This window comes from Vipera ursinii, assembly GCF_947247035.1.
Source record: "Vipera ursinii genome assembly, chromosome: 4".
In the NCBI taxonomy this organism is placed as follows: domain Eukaryota; kingdom Metazoa; phylum Chordata; class Lepidosauria; order Squamata; family Viperidae; genus Vipera; species Vipera ursinii.
In genome coordinates this window covers 3,574,731-3,598,113 of record NC_139514.1, presented here as the reverse complement: position 1 = coordinate 3,598,113, position 23,383 = coordinate 3,574,731, and the positions used below count along the sequence as shown (strand labels likewise).

The 23,383-nt window shown below is 46.5% G+C and overlaps 2 protein-coding genes across 2 annotated transcripts in view; both read left to right on the top strand.

Annotated features, from left to right (window-relative positions):
- CAPN5 (calpain 5) overlaps window positions 1-23,383 on the top strand; it is a 76,967-nt gene that overhangs the window by 33,451 nt on the left and 20,133 nt on the right. The window contains exons 3-4 of the mRNA XM_083362127.1: window positions 3,814-3,945; window positions 21,965-22,173. Of these exons, the coding sequence (XP_083218253.1) occupies window positions 3,814-3,945; window positions 21,965-22,173 (341 nt within the window). The remainder of the gene's footprint in view (window positions 1-3,813; window positions 3,946-21,964; window positions 22,174-23,383) is intronic.
- Window positions 12,498-12,980, top strand: OMP (olfactory marker protein; the record flags this gene model as incomplete). Its single annotated transcript, XM_083362523.1, has 1 exon — window positions 12,498-12,980. The coding sequence occupies one exon, from the start codon at window positions 12,498-12,500 to the stop codon at window positions 12,978-12,980; it is 483 nt and encodes a 160-aa protein (XP_083218649.1).

Here is a 23,383-nt window from a genome sequence, read left to right as displayed (position 1 = left end):
TTCATGACTCGTGGACTTCAACTCCCAGAATTCCTGAGCCAGCATGGGGGAACTATGTCCACTTCATGACTCGTGGACTTCAACTCCCAGAATTCCTGAGCCAACATGGGGGAAGTATGGCCCCTTCATGTCTTGTGGACTTCAACTCCCAGAATTCCTCAGCCAGCATGGGGGAACTATGGCGACTTCAACTCCCAGAATTCTCCAGCCAGCATGGGGGAACTATGGCTCCTTCATGTCTTGAGGACTTCAACTCCCAGAATTCCTCAGCCAGCATGGGGGAACTATGGCCCCTTCATGTCTTGAGGACTTCAACTCCCAGAATTCCTCAGCCAGCATGGGGGAACTATGTCCACTTCATGACTCGTGGACTTCAACTCCCAGAATTCCTGAGCCAACATGGGGGAAGTATGGCCCCTTCATGTCTTGTGGACTTCAACTCCCAGAATTCCTCAGCCAGCATGGGGGAACTATGGCCCCTTCATGTCTTGAGGACTTCAACTCCCAGAATTCCTCAGCCAGCATGGGGGAACTATGGCCCCTTCATGTCTTGAGGACTTCAACTCCCAGAATTCCTCAGCCAGCATGGGGGAACTATGGCTCCTTCATGACTCATGGACTTCAACTCCCAGAATTCCTGAGCCAGCATGGGGGAACTATGTCCACTTCATGACTCGTGGACTTCAACTCCCAGAATTCCTGAGCCAACATGGGGGAAGTATGGCCCCTTCATGTCTTGTGGACTTCAACTCCCAGAATTCCTCAGCCAGCATGGAACTATGGTTCCTTCATGTCTTGTGGACTTCAACTCCCAGAATTCTCCAGCCAGCATGGGGGAACTATGGCCCCTTCATGACTCGTGGACTTCAACTCCCAGAATTCCTGAGCCAGCATGGGGGAACTATGGCCCCTTCATGACTCACGGACTTCAACTCCCAAAATTCCTCAGCCAGCATGCCTGGTGTGAGGAATTCTGGGAGTTGAAGTCCACAAGTCATAAAAGGGCCAGGTTTGAAGACCACGCACCCCCCATTTAGCCCATGAAGATGGTTTTAAAGTGGGGAGGGCCGTTGCTAAGGAGAGGGAACCTATTTTTGCAGTGTGCCGAGTCTGGGAAAGAAATGAAAGTCAAAAAAAAAAAAAGCTAACACAATCCTAGGCTGCATTAACAGAGGGATAGAATCAAGATCACACGAAGTGTTAACACCGCTTTACAAGTCCCTGGTAAGGCCACACTTGGAATACTGCATCCAGTTTTGGTCACCACGATGTAAAAAAGATGTTGAGACTCTAGAAAGGGTGCAGAGAAGAGCAACAAAGAGGATCAGGGGACTGGAGGCTAAAGCATATGAAGAACGGCTGCAGGAATTGGATATGTCTCGTTTAATAAAAAGTAGGAGTAGGGCTGATATGATAGCCGTGTTCCAATATCTCAGGGGCTGCCCCAAAGAAGAGGGAGTCAAGCTATTCTCCAAAGCACCTGAAGGCAGGACGAGAAGCCACGGATGAAAACGAATCAAGGAGAGAAGCAACGTAGAACTAAGGAGGAATTACTTGACAGAGCAATTAGCCAGCGGAACGACTCGCCTCCAGAAGTTGTGGGTGATTCGTCGCTGGGAGTTTTCAAGAAAAAAAACTGGGCAGCCATTCGTCTGGAGACCCCTACGGGGTCTCCTTCTTGTGCAGGAAGTTGGACTAGAAGACCTCCGAGGTCCCTTCCAACTCTGCTACTCTGTTATGAAGGGGTGGAGAGCCTTCCAGAATTTTATTTCCTTCCGTTTGCTGGTTCTCCCAAACTCGATTACCAGAAGCGTCTGAAGGAAATCCACAGGCCCTGTGGCCATCAGACCACCATTGCACCTGTTCTTCTGTCATGGGAAACAGTCAAAAGATATACTGTAAAATAAGCTGGGTGTAATTTCCTTTCCTTGTTTTTTTCCCCTTTGAAGTAAACCTACATTTCTGTCCCCAAACAGAAGGATTTTCACCCACCCAGCCACAAACACAGACACAAAAATAGGATCGCCAGCCCCTGACTTATCCTTGATCAAAACCAGCGGGTTCCACACCAGTGTTGACCAACCCAATAAGCTTCCAAGTGCTAGCTCGCTGCTTTACAACCTTTAACGACTTTTAAGGTGTGTGGGCTTCCGCTTGGGAATTCTGGGAATTGAAGTCCGCACATCTTAAAGTAGCCAAGGGTGAGAAATCATGTTCTGCCTTTCTGTAACTAGCTCTTCCAAGCAAGGGAGAACTGATATTCTGAGCTGCTACCTCTCCAGAGTCTTCTGGTTGGGATCTTCTCCTTTTGCTTCCTCCTAAAATGGGTTGATTGTACTCAAGATGCTGGGCCACCAAGCTGGGATCTTTCTGCACACAAAGTGGGTGAGATCTCCAAAGGGACCAACTTGCCATGTCTTTTGACTACCAGCTTTGTGCACCAGGCATGAAGGCAGACTTTCTAGCCACCGGCTGGATATCTCTGCTATGCAAGAAACAGAAATATATCCATTACATCACTGATCCAGGTGGAGCCCATTAATCTGTACATTACTGGCTTCCATTTAAATGCCGTATATATCGTTGGCTCAGTAAAGTGAATTGTTGGACTAGGACCACATCATTGACCCGTTTGAGTAAGTTCTTGGAACAGAATCATGTCATTGGCCCAATTGAGTTGGTTGTTGGAAGAAGACCACATTATTGACCCAGTTGAGTTGGTTGTTGGAAGGGTACCATGTCATTGGTCCAGTTGAGTTGATCGTTGGAACGGGATCGTGTCATTGACCCAGTTGAGTTGGTTGTTGGAAGAGGACCACATTATTGACCCAGTTGAGTTGGTTGTTGGAAAGGGACCATGTGATTGACCCAGTTGAGTTGGTTGTTGGAAGAAGACCACATTATTGACCCAGTTGAGTTGGTTGTTGGAACAGGACCATGTCATTGACCCAGTTGAGTTGGTTGTTGGAATGGGACCATATTATTGACCCAGTTGAGTTGTTTGTTGGAACAGGACACGTCATTGACCCAGGTGAGTTGATTGTTGGAACAGGACCATATTATTGACCTAGTTGAGTTGGTTGTTGGAAAGGGACCATGTGATTGACCCAGTTGAGTTGGTTGTTGGAAGAAGACCACATTATTGACCCAGTTGAGTTGGTTGTTGAAAGAGGACCACATTATTGACCCAGTTGTGTTGGTTCTTGGAATGGGACCACGTGATTGACCCAGGTGAGTTGGTTGTTGGAACAGGACATGTCATTGACCTAGGTGAGTTGATTGTTGGAACAGGACCATATTATTGACCCAGTTGAGTTGGTTGTTGGAAAGGGACCATGTGATTGACCTAGTTGAGTTGGTTGTTGGAAGAGGACCACATTATTGACCCAGTTGAGTTGCTTGTTGGAACGGGACCACATTATTGACCCAGTTGTGTTGGTTCTTGGAACGGGACCACGTGATTGACCCAGTTGAGTTGATTTTTGGAACTGGACCACATCCTTGATTCAGTTAATTTTTTTATGGGAATAGGGCCACAGTCCAGTCTACTTTGCATGGTTGCTGTTGGGAGGGAGTGTTCAAATTTGAGGAGAGAGAGGGCTTTTATGTTTCCGTAAAGTAGACCAAACGCCGCGGCACAAACCTCTCGCCATCAAATAAATCCATCATGCTTTCTTCCCAGGGTCACGTGCCGAAGAGGAAGATTGGGGCAGAAATGACCTAAGGAGGTCTTGAACTTCCGCATCCATGCTTTCCCACGCCCACCTTCTCCTCGGCTTCCACGAGTAACCTGTTTTGCTTCTCTCCCTGCAGGACATCTGTGAGGACCCCCACCTCTTTGTGGACGGAATCAGCTCCCATGACTTACACCAAGGGCAGGTGGGCAACTGCTGGTTCGTGGCCGCCTGCTCGGCGTTGGCATCCAGAGAGGCCCTGTGGCAGAAGGTAACCATTTCGGGAATTGTCGGGGGGGAAAACCCGATCGGCTTTGCTCCCGTGGCTGTGATGGCACCATGTACTCAACGGTCGTGCGAACGGGGCCTTTACAGCTAGTCCTCGATTCACAACCACAGCCGAGCCTCGCATTTCTGTTGCTGAGCAAGACGGTGGTTAACTGAGCTTTGCCCCATTTTACGACCGTCCTTGCCGCAGGTGTTAAAAGAGAATCGCTGCAGTTCGTTAAGTTGGTCGCACGCTTCTTAAGCGAATCTGGCGTTTCCCCCCCCCCAAAAAAAATTGACTTTGTTGGTCAGATGGCCGGAAAAAGCGGTCACGTGATCCCGGGACACGGCAACCGTCATAAATATGAGTCGATTGCCAAGAGTCTGAATTTGGATCCCGTGATCCTGGGGAATCCTGCAGTGGCCATCCCTGTGAAAAGCAATCCTAAGTCGCTTTTTTTCAGCGCCGTTGTAACTTTGAACGGTCACGAAATGAAGTGTTGTAGCTTTATTTATTTAATTGATTTTTTTATATACCGCCCTATTCCCGAAGGACTCAGGGCGGTTTACAGGGCGAATTAAAACAATACAAATAAATACAATTAAAATAGGATTAAAGTTGAGGACTATCTGCACTTTATAGGTAACTCAAGGCGGCCAATATTCCTAATGTTCCTTCCTCCTCCTCCCCCCCTCCTCTTTTCCCCACAACAACAACAACAACCCTGCGAGGTGGGTTGGGCTGAGAGAAAGAGGGACTGGCTTAGAATCAGTGAGATGCATACAAACAAACAAAAAACCAACCCCGGCATATTTTATTCCAGCGTGCACGTTCTCTAATATCCATAGATTTGCAAGCAAATTTCTCCCCGTGGGATGTAATCTTGTGCTCCTTTTCTGATGGGAAAACTTGTTGGGAAAAAGATGGATATTGATAAATGGTTGCGTTGCACAGTACTTTGCAAGTCATTTGAGGAAAATACCCAAGAGGCCAAATTTGCTTTTACTTTTCTTCTTCCTTACCTGGAGGGAACGTGCTGCCCTCTAGTGGATGCCGGGTGAAATTCTTCCTCTGCAAAATGATACTGTTTGTGGGGTTTGGTTTGGGTTTTTTTTATAATACTTTATTGATTTTCTCATTTTACAATTGAACATTTAAAAAGCAATGGGATGACTGGGTTAATTAATAGTTCAATAGCATACATACATGCCACTGACCTTCGCTCATTCCGCCGGGACCTGAAGACTTGGCTCTTCGAGCTTTCTGGCCTAGACTGAGAGTATATTAACTGGGGTTTTAATTGTATTTTTAATTGTAATTGGGTTTTTATTTCAAGGTTAGTGTAATTATTTTAATTGTTTTTAATTTTTGTAACTTGTTGCATTGTTTTAAAAAACCTTGTGAACTGCCCTGAGTCCTACGGGAGAAGGGCAGGATATAAGTTTAATAAAATAAATAAATAAAATAAATAAGTTCTTTAGTATAAATCTCATGTTACAACATCAAATATTTCCTCTCTTTTCCCATTAATATCTGCTATCTCATATTGGGCTAGTGCAGGGGTAGGCAACCTTGGTTCTTTTATGACTCGTGGACTTCAACTCCCAGAATCCCTGAGCCAGCCATATTGGAAGACTGCTATCATCTCTCCCCTAGTCCTCCTTTTAATTAGACTAGACATACCCAGTTCCTGTAACCGTTCTTTGTATGTTTTACCCTCTAGCCCAGAGGTAGGCAACCTTGGCTATTTTATGACTCGTGGACTTCAACTCCCAGAATTCCTGAGTCAGCATGGGAAAATTTGGCCCCTTCATGACTCGTGGACTTCAACTCCCAGAATTCCTGAGCCAGCATGGGGAAACTATGGCCCCTTCATGACTCGTGGACTTCAACTCCCAGAATTCCTGAGCCAGCATGGGGAAAAATATGGCCCCTTCATGACTTCTGGACTGCAACTCCCAGAATTCCTCAGCCAGCAGGGCTCAGCTTGGAAACCACTCCCTTTCCCCTCAGCATGGCTGGCTCAGGAATTCTGGGAGTTGAAGTCCACCAGTCATGAAGGGCCCAAAATTTCCCTCATGCTGGCTCAGGAATTCTGGGAGTTGAAGTCCACGAGTCATAAAAGAGCCAAGGTTGCCTAGCCCTGGGCTAGTATAATTCTTATTATTATCAACTAAATAAAAGCATTTTTCTTACAGTTATCAATAATTTGTTTGTGGTTCTGAATACACTGATGTATAAGTAGCCCTCAACTTATGACCACAGTTTATGAAAGAAAGTTGTTAAGTGAGTTTTGCTCTATTTTACGACCTTTCTTGCCACGCCGGTTAAGTGAACCACTCCAGTCGTTAAGTCAGTAACACAGTTGTGAAGTGGATCTGGCTTCCCCACTGATTTTGCTTGTCAGAAGGTCACAAAAAGGGGATCAGTTGACCCCCGGGACTCTGCGACCGTCATAAATATGAGTCAGTTGCCAAGTGTCTGAAAATTTCGATCACGTGACCGTGGGGAATGCTGCAACGGTCATTAGGTGTGAAAAACAGAAGTCACTATTTTCAATACCATTGTAACTTTGAACGGTTACTAAACGAAGGGCTGTAAGTTGTTCTCGGGTGGGGGGGGGAATGGAGGAGGAAGAAGTGTTGGATATATTCACTGCCTTGAGTTATTGGTAAAAATAACCCAGGCTGGATACAAATTTAAAAAATAAACAATTCATAGCCACGGGGCGCTGCAACTAATCGTAAAATGAGTGCCCGAAATGCAATCACGTGAACGTTGGGTGCTCGTGTTGGGGTGTATATGTGTGTGTGTGTGTGTGTGTGCGTAGTGGTTGTAAGTTCAAGAATGGATCGTAAAATTGGGAGGGGGGGAGAGGGTTGAAGACTATTGTAACCTAGAATGTTCTTTAAGTGACCCGTCGTAAGTCGAGGACTATCTGTATCTTGCTTCAGACCCCCTTCCTCTACATACATCCTCACAGCCTCCCTGTTCGGTCCTGGGGGATCTTATTCAAGCAGAGGAAGAAGCTCCCCAGCGTCTTATTATTTGACGTCTTCCTCTTCCTCTCCGGACTCCCAAATCCCTTCAGGCTTGTTTGCTCCACGCTGATTTTCCGTCGTGGTCTTTTGAGCCGAAGGGGAGGGAAAACGCTTGACTTTCTCCTGGTGCCTGTTGGCCTGAAGGGAAAAGCTTGCAGAGCATTTATGAATGTGGATGTTTTGGAAATGGGTTGTTAGAACAGGTGGACCTCGACTTGCAACAGTTCGTTTAGTGACCAGTCAAGGTTACAATGGCACTGAGCAGGGGGTTGGACTAGAAGACCTCCAAGGTCCCTTCCAAGTCTGCTATTCTATTCTATTCTGTTCTGTTCTGTTCTATTCTATTCCATATTTTCTATTCTATTCTATTCTATTCTATTCCATATTTTCTTTTCTTTTCTATTCTATTCTATTCTATTCTATTCTATTCTATTCTATTCTATTCTATTCTATTCCATATTTTCTATTCTATTCTATTCTATTCTATTCTATTCTATTCTATTCTATTCTATTCCATATTTTCTATTCTATTCTATTCTATTCTATTCTATTCTATTCTATTCTATTCTATTCTATTCTATTCTATTCTATTCTATTCTATTCTATTCTATTCCATATTTTCTATTCTATTCTATTCTATTCTATTCTATTCTATTCTATTCTATTCTATTCTATTCTATTCCATATTTTCTATTCTATTCTATTCTATTCTATTCTATTCTATTCTATTCTATTCTATTCTATTCCATATATTCTATTCTATTCTATTCTATTCTATTCTATTCTATTCTATTCTATTCTATTCTATTCTATTCTATTCTATTCTATTCTATTCTATTCTATTCTATTCCATATTTCCTATCCTATCCTATCCTATCCTATCCTATCCTATCCTATCCTATCCTATCCTATCCTATCCTATCCTATCCTATCCTATCCTATCCTATTCCATTCCATTCCATTCCATTTTCTGTTCTACTCTTATTTTCTATTCTATTTGCAAGTCCCTTTTTCAGGGTTGTTATAATTTCAAACGGTCAGTAAATGAACAGTTGCAAATTGAGGGATACCTATGGTCAAAACAGTCATAAATAACCAAATTCCAGAGCTTCCACGTGTGCTAAATATCAGGGAAGGTTGACTAGATGCCACCAACTTGCCCACTGACTAGCTTGTCCGGCAACATCCACTGTGTGCAATGCAACTTAGAAATGAGTTGTTGTGCTTCTACAGCTGTGTTGCCATCCTCCGTTGCCTGGATCTCCAGAGAACCTCCTAATGAATGAAATTCGGAAGGTGGCACAGCGAGGGATTTTCATCTTTCCATGATCATATTCGCCAAGGGCTGTATCACGTGCCCTCCTCCGTTCATGAGATAATAATAAAGTTGGAAGGGACCTTGGTGGTCATCTAGTCCAACCCCCTGCTCAGGCAGGAAACCCTATACCATTTCAGAAAATGGCTGCCCAGTCTCTTCTTAAAAACCTCCAGTGTTGGAACAACCACGACTTCTGGAGGCAAGTCGTTCCACTGGTTAATTGTTCTGTCAGGAAATTCCTGCTTAGTTCCAGGTTGCTTCTCTCCTTGATGAGTTTCCCTCTGTTGCTTCTTGTCCTGCCTTCAGGGGCATTTTGAGAATAGTTTGACCCCCTTGTCTTTCTAGGAGACCTTCAAATATTGGAAGACTGCTATCATCTCTCCCCTAGTCCTCCTTTTAATTAGACTAGACATACCCAGTTCCTGTAACCGTTGTTTGTATGTTTTACCCTCTAGCCCAGAGGTAGGCAACCTTGGCTCTTTTATGACTCGTGGACTTCAACTCCCAGAATTCCTGAGTCAGCATGGGGGAACTATGGCCCCTTTATGACTCGTGGACTTCAACTCCCAGAATTCCTGAGTCAGCATGGGGGAACTATGGCCCCTTCACGACTTGTGGACTTCAACTCCCAGAATTCCTAAGGCAGCATGGGGGAACTATGGCCCCTTCATGACTTCATGACTTCAACTCCCAGAATTCCTGAGCCAGCATGGGGGAACTACGGCCCCTTCATGACTTCATGACTTCAACTCCCAGAATTCCTGAGTCAGCATGGGGGAACTATGGCCCCTTCGTGACTTGTGGACTTCAACTGCCAGAATTCCTGAGCCAGCATGGCGGAAACTTTGGCCCCTTCATGACTCGTGGACTTCAACTCCCAGAATTCCTGAGCCAGCATGGGGGAACTATGGCCCCTTCATGACTCGTGGACTTCAACTCCCAGAATTCCTCAGCCAGTATGGCTCAGCTTGGAAACCTCTCCCTTTCCCCTCAGCATGGCTGGCTCAGGGATTCTGGGAGTTGAAGTCCACGAGTCGTAAAAGACCCAAGGTTACCTACCTTTTCTCTAGCCTAAGCCTCTAATCTAACGTTAACCTAGTCTAACTAAGGTTGGTTCTCAGTGGAACTAACTTCCCAGTTCTTTCTCCTTCACCTTCCTCGCTGTCTTTGGGCCAGCTTTTTGGAGGCACTTGGTGGCGTTCTTCTTTCATTCAATCCAGATGGGTGTTTTTCCACTGGGGCTACTTCAAGAGGTGAGGACTTCAACTCCCAGAATTCCTGAGCCAGTCTGAGAGAAACTTTGGCCCCTTCATAACTTGTGGACTTCAACTCCCAGAATTCCTCAGCCAGCATGGGGAAAACTTTGGCCCCTTCATGACTGGTGGACTTCAACTCCCAGAATTCCTGAGCCAGCATGGGGGAACTATGGCCTCTTCATGCCTTTTGGACTTCAACTCCCAGAATTCCTCAGCCAGCATGAGGGAACTATGGCCCCTTCATGCCTTTTGGACTTCAACTCCCAGAATTCCTCAGCCAGCCATGCATGGTGGACTCCACGTATCTCAAAGCTGCCAAGGTTGAAAAACACTTGCAGAATACTGACATTCCTTGACTTAACGACCATAACTGAGCTCAAACTTTCTGTTGTTAAGTGAAGTAAGTACGTTTTGCTCCAGTTTACGACCTTCCTTGCCACAGTTGTTAAGTGGATCACTGCAGTGTTTAAGTTAGTAACACAGTTGTTAAATGAATCTGGACGCGGCGACCGTCCTAAATAGGAACCAGTTGCCAAGCATCTGAATTTTGATCACGGCACCCTGGGGATGCTGCAACGGTCATAAGTGTGAAAAACGGTCATTCTTTTTCCAGCGCCCTCGTAACTTCGAACAGTCACTAAACGAGCTGTTGTAAGTTGAGGACCACCTGTAATGCAGGCCTATCTGTCCTCTCTGGCGGGTTGATGTTCCTCTGGAGCTTTGATTATGGGTTTTGCCGATCGGATAGAGTTGTTATAGAAATCACTAGGTAGGATATACAGGTAGTCCTTGACTTACAACAGTTCATTTCGTGACCTTTCGAAGTTACAACGGCACGGAACAAAGTGACTTACGGCCGTTTTTCACACTTACGACCATCGCGGCACCCCCGCAGTCACGTGACCGCTTGGCATCTGGTTCATATTTATGACGGTCGCAGCCGTCCCCAAGGTCACGTGACCCCCCCCTTTGGCGACCTTCTAACAAGCAAGAGTCAATGGGGAGGCCAGATTCACTTTAACAACCGTGTTACTAGTTCACTTCACAACTGTGGCAAGGAAAGTCGTAAAACGGGACAAAACCCACTTCACAAATTTCTCACTTAGCAACATAAATTCTGGGCTCCGTTGTGGTCGTACGTCGAGGACCACCTGTTTACTATATAAAAGCGAAAAGCTGAGGCTGTAGGTTATCACCTTATTCTATTGCACTACCTCCTTCAAAATTCAGCCCCATCAAAGCCTCCAATCCTGACCCCCCCCCCATTTATTTGGCAAAGCCGAAAGCGTTTTGCCAGCCAACCGACTAAGGTCGGTCAAATCCCTGTGTGGAATTGCCGAGTGCTTTGTTTTCTGCAAACCATTTTTTTTAAATCCTGCAATGATCTGGAGCCAGAATCATTTGGCAGACTGCCTGGGTTCAGTCCCCATTAAGAAAAATATTTGCCACCTTATGAATTTGGTTAATTGTATATTATGCATAATTTTTATTTAGAATATGATAATTGTAACTATAATCCTGTATTTAGCTCTGGGAAGTGGGGGGGGGGGAAGTGGGCGGGTTTGGGGTGGGGGGGATTTGGGGATATATTGTAAAATTTTCTTTTTGTAAAACTCTTTAATTAAAAAAAAAAGAAAAATATTTGCAATTGCCTTCGTAAAAAAAAAAAAAGCTTTCTTCTCCTTTCTCTCGCCCTTTCACAACGGGGCTGGTTGGGAAGTATGGGAGTCGAATTTTAGCCAGTCTTGAGAGGGCCAGCTTGGTGGGATGGCTGTTCCAAGTATCTTCCTTTGCCATTCAGACACAGCCACCTTTTTCTCCATCCCTGGATGGTTTGCAACACAGTCCTAGCCTGCGTTAACAGAGGGACCAGAATCAAGATCACGTGAAGTGGTTAGTAGTGCCACTTTACAAGGCCTTGGTAAGGCCACACTTGGAATGCTGCATCTAGTTTTGGTCGCCACGATGTTAAAAAGAGGTTGAGACTCTAGAAAGGGTGCAGAGAAGAGCCACAAAGGTGATTAGGGGACTGGAGGCTAAAACACATGAAGAACAATTGCAGGAATTGGGTATGTGCAGTTTAATGAAGAGAAGGACGAGGGGGGACAGGATAGCAGTATTCCAACATCTCAGGGGCTGCCCCAAAGAAGAGGGAGTCAAGCTATTCTCCCAGAGCCCCTCAAGGCAGGACAAGAAACAACAGATGGAAACTCAGCAAGGAGAGAAGCAACCTGGAACTAAGGAGGAATTTCCTGGGAGTGAGGACAGTTAACCAGTGGAACTCCTTGCCTCCAGAAGCGGTGAATGCTCCAACACTGGAAGTTTTTAAGAAGAGACTGGACAATCATTTTTCTGGAATGGTAGAGTTTCCTGCTTGAGCAGGGGGTTGGGCTAGATGACCTCCAAGATCCCTTCCAACTTTATTATTAAACTAATCAAGGAGAGAAGCAACCTAGAACTAAGGAGAAACTTCCTGACAGTCAGAACAATCAACCAGTGGAACCATCTGCCTCTGGAAGTTGTGGGTGCTCCATCACTGGAGGTTTTTCAAGAAGAGATTGAACAACAATGGTATAAGGTCTCCCACTTGAGCAGAGGGTTGGACTAGAAGACCTCCAAGGTCCCTTTCCAGCTCTGTTATTCAGTTAAGCCTGTCCCTACTTGGGAATGGTTGTTAAGCCAGGTTGTTAGGGCTGCTGATATCAAGAGACCTAGCTCAGGGGACGATCGTAGCATCAGCGAGCGGTTTGTCCCTCCCTGGAAAAATGAGACACCCAGAGGCAATCCCCTCGGGCCCCTTGCTTCCCTGGGCCCAGGTTGCTTAGCATCACCGGGGTGCCAGCGAGTGAGCGAAGACGCAGGAATTCATTTCCTTTTGCCTGCCAGACGTCTCAGACGCTCGTCAAGCCGTGCAGAAGCTCCCCGAAAGGAAAAGGCACGATGGGTTCCGAAGGAGCTGAGTTGGAGTTGCACTTGGTCCAGGATGTCCAGTTGACCGAGTTCATGAGGATCCGGGTGAAGACCCTCCGACAGAAGAACGAGAAACCTCAAGACGGCGAGAAGCTCCTGCGGGACAACGAGTTTGTCTTCCGACTGGACTTCTCCCGTCAGCACGGTCTCCGTTTCCTGCGCTGGAAAGTGGCCCTGAGCCAACCCGGCAAGGCCACCATCATCGGGACGTCTCAACACTGGACGCCGGATTTGACCAACCTCATGCGAAGGCAGCTCTTGGATCCGGTGGGGGTCTTTTGGAAGAAACCCGAGGCTCCCGAGACGGTAGAGTGCAACGAAGCGGACGCGCTGGAGTTTGGGGAAAGGCTGGTGGAGCTGGCCAAAATCCGGAAGGTGATGTATTTCCTGATAGCCTTCACCGAGGGTCTTGACCCGTCTCACCTGGAGTGCTCCGTGGTATTCAAAATATGAATTCTTCTCCCAGCTCTCCTGGGTGGCCTTTTCTGCCCTGAAATATTTCTTCCTTTCGTTTTCGGCTCTGCGGCTCCGGCAGTGACTTAGTTTTTGAACCAGGTAGGGTGCAGTTTTTGAAATACAACATGAAGATCGTCTTCTTTTTTGACCTTTCTTTGGCCTTCAGCCTGACCTGATGCTGAGGACAGGAGGACTTAAGAAACACTTTGATCAAGGATGTGTCAGGGGCTGGCGATCCTATTTTTGGGGAAATCTGCTGTTTTGAAACTTCGGAAGACTTTCCCCCCTCCAGAAGTTTTTATTTTATTTTAAAATAGATTCCATTTATATAGGCCCTCCATCTGGCTGTCGCCTCTCCCGACCAGAAACCCAGCTGTCTTGCGCTAGAAGGGGTCTTGCATCCCCTCTTTGAAAATTTGGAGCGTTTCCCTGCACTCCAGAGAAAGGGAAATAAGCCCGGCGGATTGTCTCAGAAGCCTACCTCGCAGGGCTGGATGTGAAGAAAACGGGCGCATCTCGATATTCCTTCGATCCGATTCACGGCGATAATTTGCACGACAGTTCTCATTGCCGAAATCCAGGCTCCTGATAATTTTAAACTTTTTTTCTTCTTCTTCTTTCTTTCAAAGTAAGCCCTAATTTTCATGGATGCCGAGAAAAACGTTGCTTTTTCTTAAATCAAAAGCTTTCCTAGCTTGTTCTGTTCTCTCCAGCACTGCCAACCCGCCATCAGTTCGAGCACGTTAAGCACGCAAGTATTAAAACGAGCGCCCTCTTTTTCCCTCTTCCTTCATAATTTTGCAAAAAAATAAATAAAAAAATTAGCACCGTTTACTAAACTGGGAAGCGAAGACCAGAGGTAACAGCTTGACTTTCTGGTAGATCCATAGCTAGATTTGGATCTGAGCTTCAGGATCTCGGGATCACTTCCATCCCCTAGTTTGCTTTTCAAAAAAAACACAAAAAAACCCAAGATTTGCCACCTCCTAGTATGAGTGCCTGCTACACAGAGAATTAAATTCCTTTAAAAGAAAAGCGGTGAGGTTTCCCCCCCCCCCCCCGCTTTGTGCAAATCTGAGGTTTGAAAGAAGCTTTTTAAAACTTTTTCCGCTTGGTTGACGGAGTAGAATGGAAAGCTCAACACCACACGTTTGCCAGATGGGAGGAATGTTTTGCTTGGAGGCGCCCAAAACCTGGCTGCTTTTGCTGGAAGCCACTTGGAATAATACAGAACAGAGAATAACAAAGAGTGGGGAGGGACCTTGCAGGTTTTCTAGCTCTAGTAATCCCGTGAAGTATTATTTATTTATTTATTTTTTATTTTAATTCCATTTATATCCCGCCCTTCTCCGAAGACTCAGGGCGGCTTACAAGCTTAGCAGTAGCCTTCATTCTATCTATATGCCTGCTTGTTAGGGCTTTCACACACACCCCAAGCGGCATTATTACAAAGTCAGCTTAATTGCCCCCAACAATCTGGGTCCTCATTTTACCTACCTGGGAAGGATGGAAGGCTGAGTCAACCTTGAGCCTGGTGGGACTCGAACCTGCACTAATTGCAGGCAGCTGGTGTTACTTAAGGAGGCATTAGCCCACTGCTCCACCAAAGCCTTAGTAAGACCACATCTGGAATGCTGGATCCAGTTTTGGTCACCACCTTGCAGAAAAGATGCTGAGACTTTGGGAAAAGTTCAGAGAAGAGCAACTAGGATGATGAAGGGCTTGGAGACTAAAACATACCAAGAACGGTTGCGGGAATTGGGTAGGTCTAGTAGTTCAATGAAAAGAAGGACTAGCAGCATTACCAGTATTTGAGGGGCTGCCACAAGGAAGAGGGGTCCACCTATCCTCCAAAGCCCCTGAAGGCAGAACAAGAAGCGACGGATGGAAGCTAGTCAAGGAGAGAAGCAACCTGGAATTAAGGAGGAATTTCCTGACAGTGAGAACAATTAACCAGTGGAACAGCTGGCCACCAGAAATTGTGGGTGCTTCATCATTGGAGGTTTTCAAGAAGAGATTGGACAATCATTTGTCCAGAATGGCATAGGGCAGGGGTCTTCAAACTTGGCCCTTTTATGACTTGTGGACTTCAACTCCCAGAATTCCTCATCCAGGCATGCTGGCTGAGGAATTCTGGGAGTTGAAGTCCACAAGTCATAAAAGGGCCAAGTTTGAAGACCCCTGGCATAGGGCCTCCTGCTTGAGCAGGGGGTTGGACGAGAAGACCTCTAAGGTCCCTTCCAGCTCCATTCTGATTGATTGATTGATTGATTGATTGATCGTTCAACCCCCTAGGGGATAATGTTCTTTTTGTTGTAGTTTTGTTTTGGTTTTGTTTTTTTTGCTCCTCTGAGCTTGGCCAAGTGCTCGGGACTTTTGATGACTCTTCCTTCTCACCCAAGCTTTGGGGAGCCCTTCCAAACGGAAGATCATGAAGTGGGACTGAATGCTGGAATCCACTGGAGTTATCCAAGGGACTTTCTTTGTTGGAGGGCCTTTCTCCTTATGAGCAGGTTCCAAAGTCCTAGCACTGATGATGTGACCTAGTTGGGTCATGAAACGTCTGCAAGAAAACCACCCAGCTCAGAAAGGACCAAGGATCCCACAGTCCTCCTCCTCCTCCTCCTCTTCTCCACAAACCCCTTGTCCTTCTAGCACTGATGATGTTCCCTAGCTGGGTCACGAAACGTCTGCAAGGAAACCACCCAGCTCAGAGAGCACCAAGGACCCCACAGTCCTCCTCCTCCTCCTCCTCCTCTTCTTCTTCCTCCTCCTCCTCCCTCCCAGCACTGATGACGTTCCCTAGCTGGGTCACGAAACATCTGCAAGGAAACCACCAAGAGAGCACCAAGGACCCCACAGTCATTCTCCTCCTCCTCCTCCTCCTCCTCCTCCTCCTCCTCCTCCTCCTCCCTTCTAGCACTGATGATGCTCCCTAGCTGGGTCACGAAACGTCTGCAAGGAAACCACCCAGCTCAGAGAGAACCAAGGATCCGACCATCCTCCTCCTCCTCCTCCACAAACCACACTCCCTTCTAACATTGATATTGTTCCCTAGTTGGGTCATGAAACGTCTGCAAGGAAACCACCCAGCTCGGACAGCACCCAGGAGCCCACGTTCTCTTCGTCATTAGGGCGCTAACGAGAGAGGAAGGGACGCATTCTCCTTATGCGCTGAGATTGTGGCTGCGGGAATAAGTTTGTGGTTCCTGAATTGCCGTGTGGAAGAGCGCATTAACTCTCTTGGGATTGGGTCCTTAGCAGCTTAAGGGAACACTGAACTTAAAAGAGAGAAGAGAGAAAAGATAGTTTGGGTGTGTAACTGTGTGTCTACGGCAGGGTTGTTTGAAACATCCCTTCCAGAAAATTGCTGGATTATTATCTTGGAACGAATGGAGTCCAGCATATGGATAAATTGCCAGGAGCCTGGAGTCATTTTTTGGTGTGTGTGTGTGTGTGTTTGTGTATTCCTTTATGCATGGCCTTCTGCTTAAAACTACAGCTAGCGCTCGACTTACTACAAGCCAGCAAGGCGGTCATTAAGTGAGCTGAGCCTGATTTTACGCCCTATCTCGCAGCGGTCGTTAAGTGAATCAGGCGGTCGTTAAGTGAACCCGTTTTTCCCCATTGACTTTAGTTTTCAGATGGCCAGCTGAGAAGGCCACCCTGGGATGCTGCAGCCCTCAGAATTAATAACGTGCTTTTTGCCAGGCGCCCCCCCCCCCCCCCATTTTGATCACCAGGCAATGGTCGTAAGTGCAAGGAGCGGTCGTAGGTCACTTTTTTCAGTGCCGTTGCAACTTTGAACCATTGCTAAACAAATGGTCGTAAGCTGAGGACTATCCGTAAAGGATGATAGTTTTCAGTCCTCTCTTCATGCCTCTTAAGAAGCCCAGGGATAACGTTCTCCTGCTCGGGTCGCTCTGCAGGTTGAACCTTGGTAGTTGCCCTTCCTTCCTTCCTTCCTTCCTTCCTTCCTTCCTTCCTTCCTTCCTTCCTTCCCTCTTTCCTCCCTTGCCCATTCCTTCCCTCCCTTCCTCTTTCCTTCCCTTCCTCTCTTTCTGTTATCTCCTTCCTTCCTTCCTACCCTCGCTCTCCTTCCCTTCCTCCCTTCCTCTTTCCTTCCCTTCCTTCCTTCCTTCCTTCCTTCCTTCCTTCCTTCCTTCCTTCCTTCCTTCCCTCTTTCCTCCCTTGCCCATTCCTTCCCTCCCTTCCTCTTTCCTTCCCTTCCTCTCTTTCTGTTATCTCCTTCCTTCCTTCCTTCCTACCCTCGCTCTCCTTCCCTTCCTCCCTTCCTCTTTCCTTCTCTTCCTTCCTTCCTTCCTTCCTTCCTTCCTTCCTTCCTTCCCTCTTTCCTCCCTTGCCCATTCCTTCCCTCCCTTCCTCTTTCCTTCCCTTCCTCTCTCTGCTATCTCCCTCCTTCCTTCCTACCCTCGCTCTCCTTCCCTTCCTCCCTTCCTCTTCCTTCTCTTCGTTTTCTCCCTCTCTGCCATCTCCTTCCTTCCTTTCTTCCTTCCTTCCTTCCTTCCTTCCTTCCTTCCTTCCTTCCTTCCTTCCTTCCCTCTTTCCTCCCTTGCCCATTCCTTCCCTCCCTCCCTCTTTCCTTCCCTTCCTCTCTCTGCTCCTTCCTTCCTTCCTTCCTTCCTTCCTTCCTTCCTTCCTTCCTTCCTTCCTTCCTTCCCTTCCTCTCTCTCTGCCATCTCCTTCCTCCCTCGCTCCCTCCCTCCCTCTGCCAAACCTGCCCTCTCCAATGAAAGCCGTCTGCTTGTATGTTAAGGTGCGTGTTGCTAGAGCTGAGGGGCTTCTATACATGCAGTTCCGAAAATCAACTTCTTCAAGATACGAAGCGATGTCTCTCTTAGGAGAAAAGTCAAGCTCAGATTTCGTTTTTCGCTTTGTCTTTTGAGGTGGGCAAGCTGCTCTGCCTGGCTTTTTTAGAATGAGTTTAGGAAGACAGTATTCATCGCTGCTTGTCGTGTTTCTCATCCTTTGCAACTTGGAAGACGTGTGGGGCTAGCATGGGGAATTCTGGGAGTCGTAGTCCACCCTTCTTAAAACTGCCGATGTTGAGAAACACGGGTCTAGACCAGGGGTCGGCAACCTCGGCTCTTTTATGACTCGTGGACTTCAACTCCCAGAATTCCTGAGCCAGCATAGCTGGCTCAGGAATTCTGGGAGTTGAAGTCCACGAGTCATAAAAGAGCCGAGGTTGCCTACCCCTGGTCTCGACGCTTTGAAGGAGCAATAATATCAAAGTTGTTGTCACTTCGGAGACACGTAAACTGGTCCAGCTCTTTGACCACGTCAGATAAAAAAAAAGCTCAGAAAAAGGCTAAAAAAAACCAACAACAACCCACACGGACACATATTTGAAAGGTAATCTGCGGATTGCTTTACAGGTAATATAATTCAGCGTAATTATTCGATTATTACTAAAATAAAAACAGCAAACAACCTCCCAAGAACGAATATGTTAGCCACCTGCACGTGTCTCTCATGTATATGATAAAATGTGTTCAAATTAGCCATCACAATTATCTATTCTCGTATAATATTATGGGATCGATAACCAAAGAGAAACCTTGTGTCATATTTTGATCGGTAGGGGGGAAAAAAAAAAAGGCTTTTTGATAATTGATAAATTACAGGTGGTCCTCGACTTACAACCACAACGGAACCTATAATTTCTGTGGCTAAGCAAAACAGAATCGCTACGCGCTATTTGCCCCATTTTACGACCTTTCTTGCTTCGGTTGTTAAGTGGATCACCGCAATGAGGCTTCCCCACTGATTTTGCTTGTCCGAAGGTCGCAACAGGGGATCACAAGTCCCCGGGACACTGCGACCGTCATAAATAGGAGCCCGTTGCCAAAGTGTCTGAATTTTAGTCACGTGACCGCGGGGGTGCTGCAAAGGTCGTAAGTGTGAAAAACGGTCGTAAGTCACTTTTTCCGGTGCCTTTGTAACTTTGAATAGGTCACTAAGTGAACTGTTGTAAGTCGAGGACTGCCTTTATAGATGTCTTGAGTCCTCAGCTTAACGTCTTTAACTTAGATTTCCTTGATTACAATTTTAAACTCTCTTCCTGGATCATAACAAAGTCACATTCTTCTCTTTAATATCAGAGGCTTTTTTTCTTTCTTTGTCCTGGAAAATAAAAATGGATTCTTGCGCTCTTCAAGTTTTCCACTGTACAAAAAAGCACTCTATGAAATAAAAATGGGGGGGAAAAAGACAAATATTTCTGACTTGTGTTTCATTGCCGTGTTCACACGACGCGCCTTGCCCAAAAGATACAGGTCCTGCTCGATCCGTCGTCATAACTGGGACCAGAATCTCGGTCGCTAAGCAAGGTGGCGCTGTTAACTGAGTTGCACGCCCCAGTTTAAAACCTTTTTGCTTGCCACGGTCGTTAAGCGAAACACTGCAGCCGTGAAGTGAATCCTGAGGTGGCTTTAGTGAATCCAGCTGACCACTTGGACTTTTCTCGTGGGAAGATCGCAAATAAATGGTGATCATGTGACCCCGGGATGGTGCAACGGTCGTAAATACGGGTCGGTTGCCAAGAGTCCAAATTTAGACCACGGGGATACTACAGCCGTCAAAAGTGTGAGGATCAGTTGTAAGTCGCTTTTTTCAAGGGAGTTGTAACTTTGAACGGTCGTTAAACGAATGGTTGTAAGTCGAGGACTGCCTGTCAACCAAATTAGAGCTTCAGATGATGGCTTAATTCACACTTTGCTGAGCCCTGGAATACCCAATGTAGTTGTAGCCTGGTTAGAATAACAACAACAACAACAACAACAATAAAGTTGGAAGGGACCTTGGAGGCCATCTAGTCCAACCCCCTGCTCCGGTTTGTTGAACCCTTTCAGACAATATACAGGTAGTCCTCGACGTACGACCACAATAGAGTCCAAAATTTCTGCCGTTAAGTGAGACATTTGTTGAGTGACATTTTGCCCTGTTTTACAACCTTTCTTGCCACCGTTGCTAAGTGAATCACTGCAGTCGATCAGGGAAAGCGAATCTGGCTTTCCCCATTGACACTTTGCTTGTTGGAAGCCAGCTGGGAAGGTTACAAATGGTGGATCACGTGACCTCCGGGGACACAGCAAACCGTCATGCCAGTTGCCAAGCCTCTGAATTTTGATCACGTGACCGTGGGGATGCTGCAACGGTCGTAAGTGTGAAAAATGGTCATAAGTCCCTTTTTTTCAGTGCCGTTGTAACTTTGAATAGGTCACTAAACGAACTGTTGTAAGTTGAGGACTTCTTGTAATTGAATCTGAAACAAATGCAAGGCACTGGCTGTGGTTGCACAAGGCACCAATACACACACACACACACACACACACACACACCCTGCTAATCATAATTAGCACCGTCTAAACATAACATAAAAGGGACGCGGTGGCTCAGTGGGTTAGGACGCTGAGCTTGTCGATCAGAAGGTCGGCAGTTTGGCGGGTCGAATCCCGAGTGCCGCGTAGCAGAGTGAGCGCCTGTGACTCGTCCCAGCTTCTGCCAACCTAGCAGTTCGAAAGCACGTAAAAATGCAAGTAGAAAAATAGGGACCACTCCGGTGGGAAGGTAACAGCGTTCCGTGCGCCTTTGACGTCCAGTCATGCCGGCCACATGACCACGGAGACGTCCTCGGACAAGCGCTGGCTCTTCGGCTTTGAAACGGAGATGAGCACCGGCCCCTAGAGTCGGAAACGACTAGCACGCATGTGCGGGGGAACCTTTACCTTTACTTTACCTAAACATAACATGTTGTGCGAATGCAAGGACTGTATCACAAACTGACCTGACAAAGCAAGTTTATCTGTGGATGCAATATATTAAATTAAGGGATGCATAGATGGACGCCATATATTAAATTAAATTAACCCATTAAAGTATATTCAAATATACCTAACCTTATCAAGTAGTCTTGGTGAAGGGTCTATGTATCACGGATGCTAACACTCTGCCGTAAATCACTGCTTGAAACGCCCAGATTTCTTTAAAAATATCTTCTTTTTATTTATTTTTTCTCATCGGGCACCAAAGGAAGATAAAATTACAGCATTGATTTCTAAAGGGGCAACAATCCTTCTAAGATTTGTTTTTTTTTTCTAGCTCAAATCATATTGGATGTTTTTTTTTAATTGGAAGAAAAATTCTTTTAGAATTTACTCCCGGTTTGCCCCTGCTTATTTTGACAGCTCTTACGTGAAAAGAGATCAGCGTAAATATTAACATTGGTATTTTTTTTATGCTCAACTCTGTTCCACCGAGGGCTTTCATTCTTTTATTTCTTTAAGTGGTGTTTATAGCACATCAAGGGGCTAATCGACTTTTAAGGAGAGATTTTGGTAGAGTTTGCCCCGTTTTTCCCCCCCAGCCACGAAAAAGGAATTAACACTTATGTGTGTTTACCTTCATTCAGCTTGGAAAAAAAATACTGAAGCAGTGCGGTTGTGTTATACATCGTCTGGATTCTTAGAGAGTCTGTAACAGGATTCACACACAGCACATTAATTAATTACAGGTAGCCCTCAACGTACGACCGCCATTGAGCCCCAAAATACTGTCGCTACGTGAGACAGTCATTAAGGGAGTCTTGCCCCATTTTACAACCTTCCTTGCCACCGTTGTTAAGTGAATCGCTGCGGTGGTTAAGTTAGTCACGCGGTTGTGAAGTGAACCTGGCTTCCCCATCGAGTTTGCTTGTCGGACGGTCGCAAAAGCGGATCGCGTGATCTCGGGACACTGCGACCGTCATCTGTACGAGTCGGTTGCCAAGCCTCTGAATTTTGATCACGCGAGCATGTTCGTAAGTCTGTGAAAAACAAGTCACTTTTTTCCCCAGTAAAATCGGGGTGCGACTCACTTAATGACGGCTTTGCTCAACAATGGACGTCGTGGTCGTAAGTCGAGGACTGCCCTGTATTCTTAAGAGCGCCTTCTCTTGTCTGTTCCCTTCATTCCTGCAGGTAATTCCGGATTGGAAAGAGCAGGAATGGTCCTCGGAAAAACCGCAAAGCTACGCCGGGATTTTCCATTTCCAGTTCTGGCGTTTTGGCCAGTGGATCGACGTGGTAATTGACGACCGCCTGCCGACGCTCCATAACCAACTCATCTACTGCCATTCCAACTCCAAGAACGAACTCTGGTGCGCCTTGGTGGAAAAAGCGTATGCCAAGTAAGGAGATCCGGATTCCTCTTCCTTTGCCCCGGCAAAAGGCCGCTGATTTCTTGCAGTCTTCCAATCTGGTGAAAAAGGATTAGGCCGTGATTGATCAGTTTACCAGATTCTGCAGCTTAATTTCTTAGAATAGAATAGAGCTGGAAGGGACCTTGGAGGTCTTCTAGTCCAGCCCCCTGCTCAAGCAGGAGAACCTATACCGTCTCAGAGAAGAGACTGTCTAGCCCAGGGGTCTTCAAACTTGGCCCTTTTATGACTCGTGGACTACAACTCCCAGAATTCCTGAGCCAGTCCAGGCTGAGGGGAAAGGGAGAGGCTTCCAAGCTGAGCCATGCTGGCTGAGGAATTCTGGGAGTTGAAGTCCACAAGTCATGAAGGGGCCATAGTTCCTCCATGCTGGCTGAGGAATTCTGGGAGTTGAAGTCCACCAGTCATGAAGGGGCCAAAGTTTCCCCCATGCTGGCTCAGGAATTCTGGGAGTTGAAGTCCACCAGTCATGAAGGGGCCATAGTTCCCCCAGGCTGGCAGAGGAATTCTGGGAGCTGAAGTCCACGAGTCTTAAAAGAGCCAAGGTTGCCTACTCCTGGTCTAGCCTCTTTTTAAAAATCTCCAGTGATGGAGCGCCCAAGATTTCTGGTGGCAAGCTGTTCCACTGGTTAATTGTCCTCACTCTCAGGAGGTTTCTCCTTAATTCCAGGTTGCTTCTCTCTTTGGTCAGATTCCAACCATTGTTTCTCATCCTTCTTGATAATGGAATAACAGAGATGGAAGGGACCTTGGAGGTCTTCTAGTCCAACCCCCTACTCATCCAGGAGACCCTAAACCTTTTCAGAAACTGGCTATCCAGTCTCTTCTTTAAAGCTTCCTCCAGTGACGAAGCACCCACAAATTCTGAAGGCAAGCCCTTCCCCTTGTTACTAGTCCTCACTGTCGGGAAGTTTCTCCTTAATTCCAGGTTGCTTCTCTCCTTGGTTAGTTTCCATCCGTTGCTTCTTGTCCTGCTTTCAGGTGTTTCGGAGAATAGGTTGACACCCCCCCTTCCCTCTTCGTTGTGGCAGCCCCTCAAATCTTGGAAGACTGTTGGTCCTGTCACCCCTAGTCCTTCTTTTCATTAAACTAGACATCTCCAATTCCCGCAACCGTTCCTTATATGTTTTAGCTGATCATCTTTGTTGCTCTTTTCTGCACGCTTTTCCGAATCTCAGCC